General features: G+C 40.5%; 2 protein-coding genes across 3 annotated transcripts in view; both read right to left on the bottom strand.

Annotated features, from left to right (window-relative positions):
- Positions 1-1,107: 1,107 nt before the first annotated feature.
- On the bottom strand, positions 1,108-5,816 carry LOC133970099 (zinc finger protein 260-like). Its single transcript, XM_062406924.1, has 2 exons — positions 5,316-5,816; positions 1,108-4,833 (listed from the first exon to the last, which is right to left on the bottom strand). Exons 1-2 carry the CDS (start codon positions 5,683-5,685, stop codon positions 3,734-3,736), a joined length of 1,470 nt encoding a protein of 489 aa, XP_062262908.1. The 5' UTR covers positions 5,686-5,816; the 3' UTR covers positions 1,108-3,733.
- A 1,962-nt stretch (positions 5,817-7,778) lies between these two features.
- Positions 7,779-14,043, bottom strand: part of sec24a (SEC24 homolog A, COPII coat complex component) — a 21,689-nt gene continuing 15,424 nt past the window's right edge. For both annotated transcript variants that reach the window (XM_062406823.1, XM_062406821.1), the window contains exons 13-23: positions 13,519-13,725; positions 12,858-12,981; positions 12,336-12,494; positions 12,042-12,215; positions 11,830-11,940; positions 10,874-11,049; positions 10,500-10,637; positions 10,161-10,265; positions 9,779-9,871; positions 9,550-9,653; positions 7,779-9,063 (exon numbers count right to left, since the gene is read on the bottom strand). In XM_062406823.1, the coding sequence (XP_062262807.1) occupies positions 8,949-9,063; positions 9,550-9,653; positions 9,779-9,871; positions 10,161-10,265; positions 10,500-10,637; positions 10,874-11,049; positions 11,830-11,940; positions 12,042-12,215; positions 12,336-12,494; positions 12,858-12,981; positions 13,519-13,725 (1,506 nt within the window). In that variant the 3' untranslated portion in view covers positions 7,779-8,948. The remainder of the gene's footprint in view (positions 9,064-9,549; positions 9,654-9,778; positions 9,872-10,160; positions 10,266-10,499; positions 10,638-10,873; positions 11,050-11,829; positions 11,941-12,041; positions 12,216-12,335; positions 12,495-12,857; positions 12,982-13,518; positions 13,726-14,043) is intronic.

Below are 14,043 nucleotides of genomic sequence, written 5' to 3'. Positions count from 1 at the left end.
TGATCAGCTTAAAAAAGTAGGTCAAAGCTTCAGTGTCTGAAACTTCTCAATGTGGCGATTCCTCCAATTTAGGAACATTTTTGTATTTTAAATATTTAACAATTTTCAGATGAGAGTTTTTTCGATAAGTTCTCATGGAAAATATTTTGCCCATGAAAAACTTCTCATTTTGAAAGGGAGCTTTTTTTTAAAGATTGAAACATCTTACACCTCACCAATCAGCATGTGTTGATAACCTCCTTTAAAGGTCCAGTGTGTACAATTTAGGTGAAAAGGATCCATTGACAAAAATGTAATATAAAACTAAGTCAAAGGTAGACAGAAGATTCAGGTGCTTACAATCCAATGATGTACTTTGTCAATTTTTTTAACATAACAAAAATATCTGATTATTTTATTCGTCTTTTGCATGTTAATTGTCAGATGTTAATGTAAAATTAGAAACCCTGTTTTATTAATTGATGGTAATGAGAAAAGATGGGGGCTAAGACGACTGCCCTGGGGAACTCCTGTGCAGTAACTCAAAATGCAGCCTGTTGCATGTACTGTTCAGATTTCCTGTGTGTCCTGACCTGAGTAAAGATGGCATCTCTATGTTTAGGTCCAGGTATTTGTTACCACTTGAGCTAATTATTTAATTTTACTGCTCCCATGTTTCCTTTTGTTCTTCTCCCACATGTTAAAAACTGTATCGTTATATCATATGATTACATATTTTTTTGGGCAAAGAGAACAAATTGTAAAAAATATATATAAACATTAAATATATATAAACATTAAAAAATAAATAAAATAAAATAAATCATGCGCAGTCCACTTCTGCGCAGAAGGTAAATAATACAAATTCAATTAAAAATAAAATTTATTAAAAAAAATTAAAATAACATAAATAAATAAAAAATGTAAAACGTAAGAATTTTAGCATGTTAAAAACCCTCAAAAAGTCAATTCATTTGCCTGAAGAATAAGAATGACTAGAAGGCACCAAGTAAATACTTATTTCAAACTTTTGTGAACAACAAAATTTGATTTGTCTCGTGATGATACAATTGAACTGTAGCCCGTGCAGCCTCCGCTCATACAGAAACAAAGAGGACGACGTCACCATTATCTTTTAATTAGGCTTTTATTCTTTGAAACACATTCAATACATAAAGGAGATCATATGAACTAGTTAGGAACACACATTCATACTTTTCAAGGAACAGAGGTGTCATGTAACGAAGTACAAATACTTAACCTTACTTAAGTAGACATTTTTGGTTTCTATACTTTACTGGAATATTTTTATTTTCCAGACGACTTTTTACTTCTACTCCTAACATTTTCACGCAAATATCTGTACTTTCTACTCCTTACATTTTAAAATAGCCTCGTTACTCCTATTTCATTTTGGCTTGTTTTCATTCCGGTTTGTCATCGTTCAAAAACACACACAAAAAAAACCTATCCAGATAAATCCCACCATCGGGATAGAGTAAATTTGATTGTGGTTGGATGAGAAGTATAAACAAATACCATTCGGATACCCTATTGGTTTTCTTTGCCATCGGTCACCAACCTTTTTTGTGCTACGTACCGGTTGGATGTCAGACAATATTTTTAGATTTTAGAAAATAATATTTTTTGGAGGAGATGATGTTGTGCAATAGTGCTTTAAAAGTGATACCATAGAATGGTTTTCCTTTAGGCCTTCAATAAATTTGGTTATCAAAAAAAAAATTAATGTTAAATCATAACTTTAGTTGGTTAAAGTTTTCTTGGGGCACCACCCTTCAAAGAAGGGAAAAGAGCCAATTTATTGATTAAGATCAGTTTAATTTAGATCTAGTCCAATTAGAAATCTCAATATTTTACTATTAAAGATTATATAATGAACAGTGCAGGTTATGGAGTTCTTAACAGTGTAACGGTTGGCAAAATTCACTTATGCAAATACAGAGTATTTGTGAAAGAAAACATTTATGACATAATCAAGTATAAAAACACAAATTACTAAACAAACGTTCTTCCTACATACACATCATACATGATGTGTATGTGAGTGTGTGTGACCATGTAAATCAGGGGCTCTAAAATGGTGGTTGACCAAAAGGGTAACGCCTGCCCTTGGGCTCTAAGATGGTCCCTAAAGGCTGAATTATAGTCCTGCGACTGCAACCACGGAAGGCCATGCAGCTGCATCGACGGACTCGTTTTGGTTTACGCTTCACTAACGTGTTGCGCGTGTGCCAACGCAATTCACCGCCAGAACACTAAGCGGAGTAACGTTGTTTGTCAAAGACAAAACACACAAAGAAGAGACGTCTTCTTCTTAGTCGTTTATTTACATCGCCACTCCGGCTCCTCATAGCCTATTTCTGCCGGGAAAGTAGATAAGTAGGTGTTGAGGTATGCTTTTCTGTGTGGATGTTAAATCAGAGAATGCAAGAGTCAGATAGACCTACAAAGGAAGCCTGTGATGGGCCTATCTAACATTAGCTTTCATTTAACTTGTAGCCACAATATCACACCACCGATCAAACTTGTAAACAAACACATAATCAAATAAATAGTCTTGCTTATTCTAGTACAATTATTAAGCCCAGATTTTTAACAGTCCTTAGAAAGGTGAAAAGGGAGTTGCAGTTAAATTTCAATTCGTCCTGCCAGTTGGTCGAATGGTCTCTGTCTTAGCGTTGCTGTGGAGCTGTGTGCTCAAATGCTTGTTTGAAATCCGTACCTGCGGGACATTGAGTCGCTGCTAGGAGTTTGTAGAAGCTTGATTTAAGAGGAGGTTTCTTTGAGAAGATGAGTTTGAAAGCTGCACCTCTGACCTCCGGTTGTTGATGTGAAGAGAAGATGTGCTGGGGCAGCCAGACCCTCTCCTCAGCAATGCAGGAGAAGCGGCGGGCCGCCTGCTGTCCTCAGTGGGTGGATGGAAAAAGAAAGAGTTGGAGAAGATCACTCCTTATAGAACATTGTGACTGTTCACACCTACGTGTGAAGTTGCTGAAACAAAAGGAGCCTGTTGCCCCCATGGAGACTGAGCTCATTGGTTTTTCAGAACAATAGAACCTGTGGCATCTTGGGAGATTGAGTTCACTCCAGAGCATGTGGCATGCTTGTTTCAAGTTTTGACCAAACTTGTAGGCCGAAAAGGAGGCCTGTGGTTTGCACAAAAACCATGGACCAACAGTGGGGTAGTGCACTATAGGCCCCTGAGATGCGTTTTAAGAGTTTGTTCTTAATGGGAAAAAATTCCCTTTAAATTACTTTTACTTTTATACTTGAAGTAGTTTTGAAACCAGTACTTTTACACTTTTACTTCAGTAAAAAGCTTGAGTTGATACATCAACTTCTACAGAAGTCTTTTTAAACCCTAGTATCTATACTTCTACTTGAGTAATGAATGTGAATACTTTGACACCTCTGGCAAGGAACACACGCTAAGCTTAAAATGACATGAAGGACTTTATGAAAAATAGATAAATTATGTAGAAATCAGTAGAAACAAGATATATTAACACAAATCTTTCGTGTTATTCAAAGAGTTATATTTTCTAGGGACATAAAAACTGTTAATATTCTACTTAAAACAGTGAACTATGAATGTGTATAATATGAATATCTGCTGATAAATCCTAACAAATACTTGGTTGCAAAGGTTGCAACTGAATCACTTCTCTCCTGTATGAATCCTCACATGTCTCATACAATATGACTGAATCTTAAATCTTTTACCACACTCAGATCAACTAAACTGTTTCTCTCCTGTATGACTCCTCATATGTATATTTAGACTGCCTCTGTGGCTATATCTTTTACTACACTCAGAGCAACTAAACAGTTTCTCTCCTGTATGACTCCTCATATGTATATTTAGATGGCCACTTTGGGTAAATCTTTTAGCACACTTAGAGCAACTAAATGGTTTCTCTCCTGTGTGACTCATCATGTGTTTATTTAGATTGCTCCTTTGGGTAAATCTTTTACCACACTCAGAGCAACTAAACTGTTTCTCTCCTGTATGACTCTTCATATGTGTATTTAGATGGCCCCTTTGGGTAAATCTGTTACCACACTCAGAGCAACTAAACTGTTTCTCTCCTGTATGACTCCTCATATGTGTATTTAGACTGCTCCTTTGGGTAAATCTGTTACCACACTCAGAGCAACTAAAGGGTTTCTCTCCTGTATGACTCCTCATATGTGTATTTAGACTGCTCCTTTGGGTAAATCTTTTACCACACTCAGAGCAACTAATCAGTTTTTCTCCTGTATGACTCTTCGTATGTGTATTTAGACTGCTTCTTTGAGTAAATCTTTTACCACAGAAAGAGCAACTAAATGGTTTCTCTCCTGTATGACGCCTCGTATGTCGGTTTAGATCGCTCATGTGGTTAAATCTTTTACCACAATCAGAGCAACTTAACCTTTTTTTTTCTGTCTTACATCCCATATCACTTGGAGGCTGTTTGTTATTTCTTGTATTTAAACCAGTCTGAGTTTCCCTGGTCTCCATCCAATCATCCTCACTGTCTTCGGTCTTGTCATCAGGACCTGGTTGTAAACGTCCATCAGGACCTGAGTTCCTGGCAGGTTCTGGTCCTCCAGAGTCCGCTCTGTTCTCCATCGTCTCACTCGGATGAAGCTTTGACGATTTAGGTTTCTCTTCATCTTCTTCAATCTTCACAGCGACAGGAGTCAATGGGAACATTATATCAGCCTCCTCCAGTCCTTGAAGCTGCTGTCCATCCTGATTGGTCCACGGGTCCTCCTGGTCCACAAGGGGGCTCCACTGCTGCTGCTCAGGGGGAACCTCTTCTTTTTTCACCATCAGTTGCTGGATGTCTGCAGGACACAGTGAAACACAAATAAACACGTTTATCGTTTCAGAGTTTCCTGAAGTGTTTTGGAAAAACTTTTTGAACGATCACATTCGGGAAGTACAGATGTTGAGGTTGTTTACAGTTGGTGTTACGGCGCAGCTCGTAAAGGAAGCAGCATAAAACAAAGGGTTTAATTTTGATGGCAAATAAACCTATTAGGTCACTAACAGAAGAGAACAGGGCAAGGGGAAGTTAGTTAATTGTTTAAGCTGCTTTCAGAAAAGACCTGTGGGTAAAACCCAGATTAATGTGCCCAGACTTCCCAACACAGCAGCGGGTTGTCTGCACAGACTCGTTCACAACAGCATCAAATCCTCCTCATTATTCAGGTGAGAGGTGGAGCAGCCGGGTGCAGCAGACAGAGACAGGAAGTGACGTTTTAACTCCGCTGCTCGAGATGACGCTAGCTAACGTTAGCCTGTGAGAGTTCTGTTAGGGACTGACCTGCTCTGTGCAGCTGGACTACGGGCTGCATCACGGTATCGAGCAGCCTCCTCTGGCGGCAGATCTCCCGCTCGGACCGCTCCACTAGGTCCTCGTACCGCGCCACGGTTTCCTCAAGCCCCGCGAGTATCTCCTCCCCGGCCGCCATGAGCCGCTCGTTGAGCATCGGTCTCAGCGCCAGGACTTGAGCCCTTCCTCCTCGTTTCTCCACCTGCAGCAGAAAGTCTTCAGCGGCAGCGCTGATCCGCTCATGTACCGACACCCGCAGCAACTGCACGGCGGACATCTTCCTCCTAGTGATGTGTCCTCCCGTGTAGAGGCTTCGAAGCGTGTGTCGAGTAATCGAGGACGATTTTTGTAAAGAGCGCATCGAGGCTTGTGTTGATGACGTTCGAAATCTCGCGAGCCGGCCGAGTACGTCACTGATTCAGGAAATCGTTCGCGGGTTTGGTGTGCGATTCAAGATATAAGGGGCCGCGAAACGCAATGGATTCCCCCTCACACTACTTGTCTTGGGACTTTATTGTGCGTTTGCTTGAAACTTGAAACCCAGCACTGTTGAGAACTGTTATTTTTTAATAACAATAAATAAACTATTATCCCTATTGTACGTGTTACGTGTATTGGTATCACAAACATCATTAAATCCTTTATTCAATTCAAAGCTTCACACACCAAAGCCGTGGTTTCATTGTAATTACATTTACATTTAATTTGATGGCGCAGTTGAGCAAATTGGATGAAAAGCTTCAGGAAGCTTCATCTCGCAATTACTGTGGACTCTGAGTCTCTGAGTGAACAAAGACAGCCAGCGGCAGGAAATCAGAGACTACGAGCTCCGAGCCCGCAGCGATCCATGTTGGACTAGATAACGAAGACGAAACGAAAGTACTTGTACGGCACAGTATAAGAAAGTACTTGTACGACAAGCTTGTCTCCTTTAGGGAAAGATGAACCTTCGGCGTACCTCAATGTTCACACGCTTTGAGGAAATGTCCCAATTCTGGGAGAGAGGAAGAAAGAAACATCTTTGAGTTAGTTTGTATCTCCATCTTGTTGTGATGACACTCATCTCCATTTGAAGTTGATCTGATGTAAGCCCTGGGACAAGTACCTCAAAGATAAAAAGTGTGGAATATATCCAAAATGGCCACTAAATGCAAAAAGTGTTTTTTGCATTCATGTTTTGTTTTTCCAATTGCACCCCTAGACTTTTCTGTTTGTCTGGACATGATACACCTATGTTTTTTTGAAGATCTGTCAATGGGAACGCGTACGGGGGGGGGGTCGGGGGCACCGTTGAGCCATTTTGCAACGCCCATTGAAAACTACTCCAGAATACGTACATTTTCATCACTTTCTAATTTTCTGCCAATTTTGGTAAGAATTTAAGCATATTAAAGCCCTCAAAAGGTCAATTAATTTGCCTGCCTCCTCCTCTACGGTGCTTGGGCCCTAATAATATAAGTCTTACAATTTCAATATGGCCTCACTGTCTGTCAGTGCCTGTCCGTGCTCTGACCCTAATAATCCTAGTGATGTTTTGACAAGTGTACTTCATCTGTATTATACAAATAGCTGTTTTATTTACCCTATAACGGCCCTTTCTTACTTAAATAATTATTATTCACATCAGAGGGGTCTTCTCTATGGAGGCCACCATGTTTCTTGTCGAAGGCCCAGACTGCACAAACTTAACAACCTTTGAGTTTTATGAAAACTGAAGGTTACCACAGGTTCTACTTCATGTTTGGAAGGGGAGGATGAGGTGAGGGTTGTTTAGCTGCCACATTCAACTTCACCACGTTGTCACTAAATTCTACACACTGCACTCACTAACTATTGGTCTGTAGGTCTGCACTGTCAAATTCTCAACTTCCTGCTCTCACAAAATGTTCCACTACCAACAAACTGAGTTTATCTGTCGTCAGGAAAACGGGAAAACTGTTGAGCCGCTGAATGTTTTTTTAATGAGTCATTAATTTGGTTTTGGGCAGAAGATCAAGTCATTCCAGGGCATAAACCCCCAGATTTTTCAACCAATTATCCGCCTTGTGAACACATGGTCATACGTTATCAGTGTATAAATCCAATTCAAGTTAAAACTATATCATCTACGTTTATTTTGTCCAATATTAAGCACAGTCCAGTCAAATTCATGTGACTCAAGTCCACACGTCTGTGATTTACTCTGTACAAACACAGGCTATAGTTTTCTTTTGATCAGTTTTTTTATGAAAGACAATTTGTGCATGAAGACCAAAACATATCTCTTTGCTCCTAAATACATTTCTGATTATATAATACATAGATTACAAACTGTATATATGAAATCAGACCAAATCAAAAATCTTCACTTCAACCGCAGTCAAGAGAAATATTGACAATATTGGTCCATATTGTGGTTTTTCGTCTTCATTTCCACTGAATAAACACTGTTCAGCCACCAACACACAAACTACATTTAAAAAGTGCCAAACATTTTATTTTCTTAGCGTCATTTCACCATGATATTTATACTAAAATCATCAGCATTTTGTCACTTTTATATAATGCAGTCTCTTCATATACAAGTATCAATAAGCATGGTTAAAACAATGGCTTTGTTATGTCTGTGTTAAAGAATTTCCCATATCCTATTATATTAAAATATTCCATATGTAGAGTCTGTATTTAAACAGAGGTTCCATAATAAAACTGAGTTCCCATACAAGGCAATTATAGAATTTAATCAGTTAGGGAGTCTCATAAATTAAACAATCAGAAAAAAAGAACTAAACAAATGAACAAAGATGTCATCAGAGGTGTTCTGCCTGTCCAGGGAGGGAGAAGATGCCAGATCAGACCAATGAAAACTGCTTTTCACTGTTGAGTCCACTCATTCAAGGCAGCAGTGACAGAGAGCTCCATCCGCCTCCAAACAGTACCGCCTGTTACCGACAGCGTCCACACGTTTGTTCGACACACACTTATAATGACTGAGAAATCAAAAGCTCACCTTCTGTCTTTGCGGTACGATATTAGAGTGTTGTTAGAGCTCAGGTGTTCTTTATGCAAATAGTCCAGGTGACACCAAATAACAGTCTTCAAGCGCAGACATACAAACCCTCCTAAGAAACCTGAAGCAGACACGCATACGAACATACATAACCGCTGATTTGTTTTGGTAAAGACGAGTGTGCTTTTGGAACAAAAACACATGACACCATCCCGTTCCTGCCACTACCCAAGGGCTGCCTTAGTCAGACAGCATTGTTCTATGAGAATAAACACTGATCCTCTCTATCACTGACAAACAAACATAAGTATCATCGGCATGGATTTCTTGCTTATTTTTCTTCCGCTGCATCTCTTCAGCTGGGTAAAAAGTGCCAAAAAAGCATCAAACATGTTTCTTTGTCCCACTGTCTTTGCATTGTTCGTCAGATTGTTTGATTTGAGTGACGATTCACTTCAGTTCAGCGCAGAAGGTTTTTCCCTCAGAGAGATGGTGGACCACAGCTGGAAATGGAGCAAGAGGCATCCTTGAGTCAGCCACACACACGCACACACTACATACATATATACGCGCACACATCCACTGATGGGTATCCTTGCTTCAGTGTTCCTTCATCTCCACAGTCCCACTGAAGATTATTTGGAGATTTGCTGTTGGATGTGAAGCAGGAACTCGTAGTATGACAGGGCCGACTCTGTTCGGTCCTCGATCATGTTCTGCATAAAGCTGGCTTTCAACGGGCTCTCGTCCCTGAGGACACCAAAGAATAAAGGGGGGGGGGGGGGGGGGATAATTAGAGAGACACACTAATTGATAAATTTCAAAGTGATTCCAGATTCAAGACTTGTTTACTATGAAACCACAAAGGCTCTTTGGATTATCTTTGATTGACACATTAGATCTCAGATCCACCTGAACAGGCGAATACAGGTTTTCATTTTTCTCTGTGAGCATCTCGTTTAGCTTCTTTGACATTGACTTTCTAATTCTGTCACATGAAACCTTATCTATATCCTCTGTGCTGCTTAGTCTTCAGATTTTTTTTCGTTACATTGACTGTACATCGTTCATTTCACTCAGTGGAACAGAAAATGTACCTGCCACAGAGGCTGGGAGACAAAACTAACTTTGAGGGAAGGTGTTAAATCTTCCACCAGCTGTTGGCTTTTTTCATACACCCTAAAGGAAGTACCCATACTTGTGCCACTTTTGCTACGTTAATTTTGTGTTACCAACCTGATGACATGCACAGAGGGGAAGAACGGCCTCTGATCCCTCAGCCAACCAATGAAAGCCCTGGTTCTCTGCGACTCTGCAGTGTCCAGCTCTGGGAGCGTATACTACGAGAGAAGAGCAGGAGTCAACTTTTCATCAGTGCAAAAACATTTAGTGCAAAGTGTATGTAGGAGCAAAGATCACAGCAGGTGGAAACTGCATGTGGCGGCTGTAACATGAGATTTCCTACCAAGTTTTCAGGCACGGCAGCATAGCTGGGAACTCCCAGGACTTGTGAGAGGAAGTTGGGGTGGCAGTTCCGTCCGATCCAGAGATAAATCACCTGCAGAAGCAGAATATGGAACGTATCATATATGCTCACAAACAAACCATGAGTATTGTAGCATTTTTGCTCTGACTCTGAACACTTGCCCACCTCCTTACAGTGGGCTTGAAATATAAAAGACATAAAAATGAAGCTTGCGCTGTTAAATTAATTCAAAGCCACACTGGATAATATTTTGGCTTCAAAGTATATTTACATACTGTTTAACAGTCAGTTTACAATACATTTGTTCATCATAACAGGTGTAATATAAAAGAAAGATCTAGCAAAAAATGTATGTACGTACTAATCCAGCATCCATGAGGAAAGCTCCTTCCCTGCTGAGCTTCTCCACAGACAGCTGCTGCACTCTGGGCTGAGGGATGGTCCGCTCGTTGATGTTCAAAGCTCCCTGAGGATGCAGGAAAGAAAAGATTACTTAAGAAACAAGGAAAACTGTTGGAATTACTGGTCAAGTGGCCAATGCCCCAAAGAACCCTACACGGTGAATTGAGAAGTTTTCATTAACACAAAAAACGTAACCTCCCAATAAACAGTCTCTTTGACCATGTCTGAAAAAGAATGCCTATAAGAAAATCCAGGATTTTGTTTTTGCCACGGCATTCACTGAAAATATTCTTCTCACCTCATCGTTCAGGTCGTCGATGCGGTAAAGAGATGGATGGATCATCAGCATGGCGTAGACCAGTGGCTGGTACTTCAGTTGACACATGGCAAACACTCGGTCATCCAGTCGGGTGCTGGTGCCCGTCCTGAAGGCTTTCTGCACGAGTCACAAACAAACACATTCAACTGCATCAATAAAGGCTGAATGCTTCATCTAAAGTCACTTTTTCAAATGCTGAATCATTTAATTTGAATGTTCTTTGTTGGTTAAACTAGTAAGTTACTAGCAGCCATTCAGTGGTGTAATCAAGAGAGAAATGTTAAATAAAGCCCAACGATTTGCACAACAGTGCAGCTGCTGTATAATGGCTGGATGGTGTAAAGAAAGCTGACCTGTTTGAGCAGGGCAAGGATGTAAAGGGGAAAGAGTCTGAGGCAGGCCGGGGCCAGCAGGCCGGGCTGCTGGATGGTCAACACAGACTGTCGGTAGGAGGACAGCGAGTCAATAGCAGCATTGGTCATCGCGTCTCTGGCGTCACTCAGACTGGCAGCCACTGATCTATCCACAGCTGGAGAGAGGGGACAAGAGGAGGACTGAGCATCTTACCTCATTTCAAGTCTCTGTGTGAAAGGTTTTCTGATATTTTGGAAAGCCCCCCCCCCCCCCAGAACAGAACAGATATACATGAACAACAGTGTTAATGGTTCCTTTAATGTAACATTAGGCCTTGTATATTGCGCGGTAATGGGCTGTTCAGTACAGCTGTGGATTTCAGTAGAAATCTGGCAAAGACAGCATCATACCCACCTCACCTGGTTTCAGTTGCAGATTTCTAAATAACCGATGTTCCAAATTCAAACCAATTGTCAAACTCGTCTGTGCCAATTTCTGAAGAAAGTGTGAGCGCCTGTTCTGAAAGTGATTGCGAGATGGGCCTAGTAGTCAGCGGTTGCTAGGCAACCACAGCTGTCGCTACTCATGTCCATCTGTCAGTGCTAAAAAAGAGAAGTGGAAGAAAATCCTGCAAACCCCTGACTATTTACTGTAACAATTTGATACCTTATACAAATCAATCTTATCCATGCTTTAAACACACATCCATGATGTAAATAAAGCATGCGTTGAAATATATGAGCTGGGATTATACTTTGCCCAAAATGAGGGGCTACTGCAGCTGTACCCAATCTGAATAGACTAATTATCTGATGTTATAGTGAATTAATACACACAGAATTCAAATGTGTTGCTCAAAGTCTGCTTCATAGGAAACTTAATTAAGATGTATTAAATTCTTAAATAGTCTCATCTGACCTGTTCCCTCGACCGTGTAACATAATGTTGTACATACCCATGCAAGCCAGCAGCCCAGTAACGGCCTCAACATCTGCCCCAGAAAAGACATCTGACAGAGAGTTGACCACAGGGAGACACAAGGTGTGGACACGGATCCTCCTTTCTCCTTTAAAACAAAATACATATTTCAATAGAAGACACAGATTCATTGGATTTTTTTTTTTTAAATAAAACATTAGCTGTTTGTGTGAGTATGTGTGTGTGTACCTTTGCTGGAGGTGTAAAGCAGGGCTGCCTGGAAAGAGACGGACTGCACGTCGGCCAGATTTTCCTCGATGGACATTTGAACAGCAAAACCAGCGTCCGGGTTCACGTTAGGGAGGGACAACAGATCTGTCGAGCGCACAAAGAAGTTTCCGTGGAACGTGTGGATGGACAGACCTGCAGAGAGACAGAGAGGAAACAATCAAACCATGATGAATCAGGATGATGAACCCTGAACTTCTTTTTCTTTCTATTTTAATAACGTTCTCCCAAACTCCAGCTCTTGTGATGACGGACCTTTAGTGCAGCGTATCCTCATGACGGCCTCAAAGCCGATCTTCCTGGTTAAGTATCTCTTCAGATCCTTCTGGAAGCGCTCCACCTGCGCAGGGCTGTGCTGGTGGTGGTATGAAGGGTAATAGTAAACGCTCCCTGCTGAGTATCTCGAAATACAGCCTGAGAGAAGGAAGGCACACAAGAGATGATGCGAAGATAAGTTTTTTTATTGTCCATATTTATAAATATTTAGAGCTCAGGTGTTCTGTATGCAAATACTCCAGGTGACCAGGTAAAGACGAGTGTGCTTTTGGAACAAAAACACATGACACCATCCCGTTCCTGCAACTACCCAAGGGTCTAATATGTAAATGTATTAATCCTTGTTGTATGTTTACAACCAGTAAATAACCACGTGGTAAATAGATATCAAACTTGTCAATTTCATAGATTGAATCCTAAACATGTAAACAAACATCAATAATACAATAAATGCTCTTTTGTTCTTTCCTCCATTTTCCATTCATTCAGTGCAGGACTCACCAAGTGAAGCAAGATCACAGTACTGAGAACTGAGCAGAAACAGGTCAACAGCCACCTGCTGGCCGGAGCAGTCCAGAGCCAGCTTCTTGTAGAAGTCTGTCGCTGGCGATAGATGCTGGATGTCCTGAAAGGAAAACATAGCAGGGTAAGATTAAAATTTTTACATTTTTTAATACAACACATTTCCAAAACTCTTGTACTTTGGCTTTAAAATTCCTCTCTGAATTTCAGTCCTTGCTTATAATCTATAACTTTAAAAAGGGTCCTTGACAATGTACTGGAAAAGACATGAAAACTTCATGAAACTAACTCAATCATTGTACCGTGTTTGTCATTGTTTTCCTGTGCATTGAGGGGTCTGGCTCGAAATGCCATGAAAGTATGACAATAGCAGGCAAAACACGGTTTTAAGCGAAAAAGGTTTAATAGTGTTTTTTTCTTTTTATACATTTTAATATGGGGGCATTGCATCATCATTTTTGCATAAACAAACATAGCTGTTAAAAAGCACTGTTTAATAGCAATTTAATGAGCGTGGTCAACATGATGTGACATTGGGAGTTTTAAAATAACATAAGCAGCTGTACAGTTATTGTATCATAATGACTCCAACCTACTCATCATCTATGTCCTGGAGAAAGGTCATCTTTAGAGCTCCTACCTTGGCAGACGCTCGCTGGTTGGGGTCCTCTCTGGACTGCAGCGCCCCCACACCCAGGTTTGGCAGTTGTGTCTGAAAGACAGACATGCGCCCTCCAGTGGGGGACAGCAGCTTGAAGGCTGCTTGCAGAGCTGATCCCAGGGCAGATTGAGTCTCCATAGTCTTTTGAAATAAATTTGGCAGACTCCTCAGCAGATCCTGCACAAGCTGAAAAACAAATACAGAACCCAGGTTTCATTTTTATTGCCAATTTTTTAGCCCTGAAGGAAAAAACGTTGTTTGTCATCTTTTCATCATCTGCATGGTAGTCAAGAGCCCAGAACCAAGGATATTTAAAATCCGTCTCATTTAGCAGGATCCCTGATTATAAATAAATGACCGTCTTAAATAAACAGTAGTTATTAGCGGTATTAATACACAGTGTAAAGAGAATAAAACACATGGTTACATTTTTGCTTAGAATATTATATGAAATATTAGAATGTTGAATATAACATGTTCACAACAACTTTAATCAAGGTGAAA

This window comes from Platichthys flesus, chromosome 15, assembly GCF_949316205.1.
Source record: "Platichthys flesus chromosome 15, fPlaFle2.1, whole genome shotgun sequence".
NCBI lineage: Eukaryota > Metazoa > Chordata > Actinopteri > Pleuronectiformes > Pleuronectidae > Platichthys > Platichthys flesus.
Note: the sequence above shows the minus strand (reverse complement) of the source record. Positions and strands in the feature narration are given on the sequence as shown.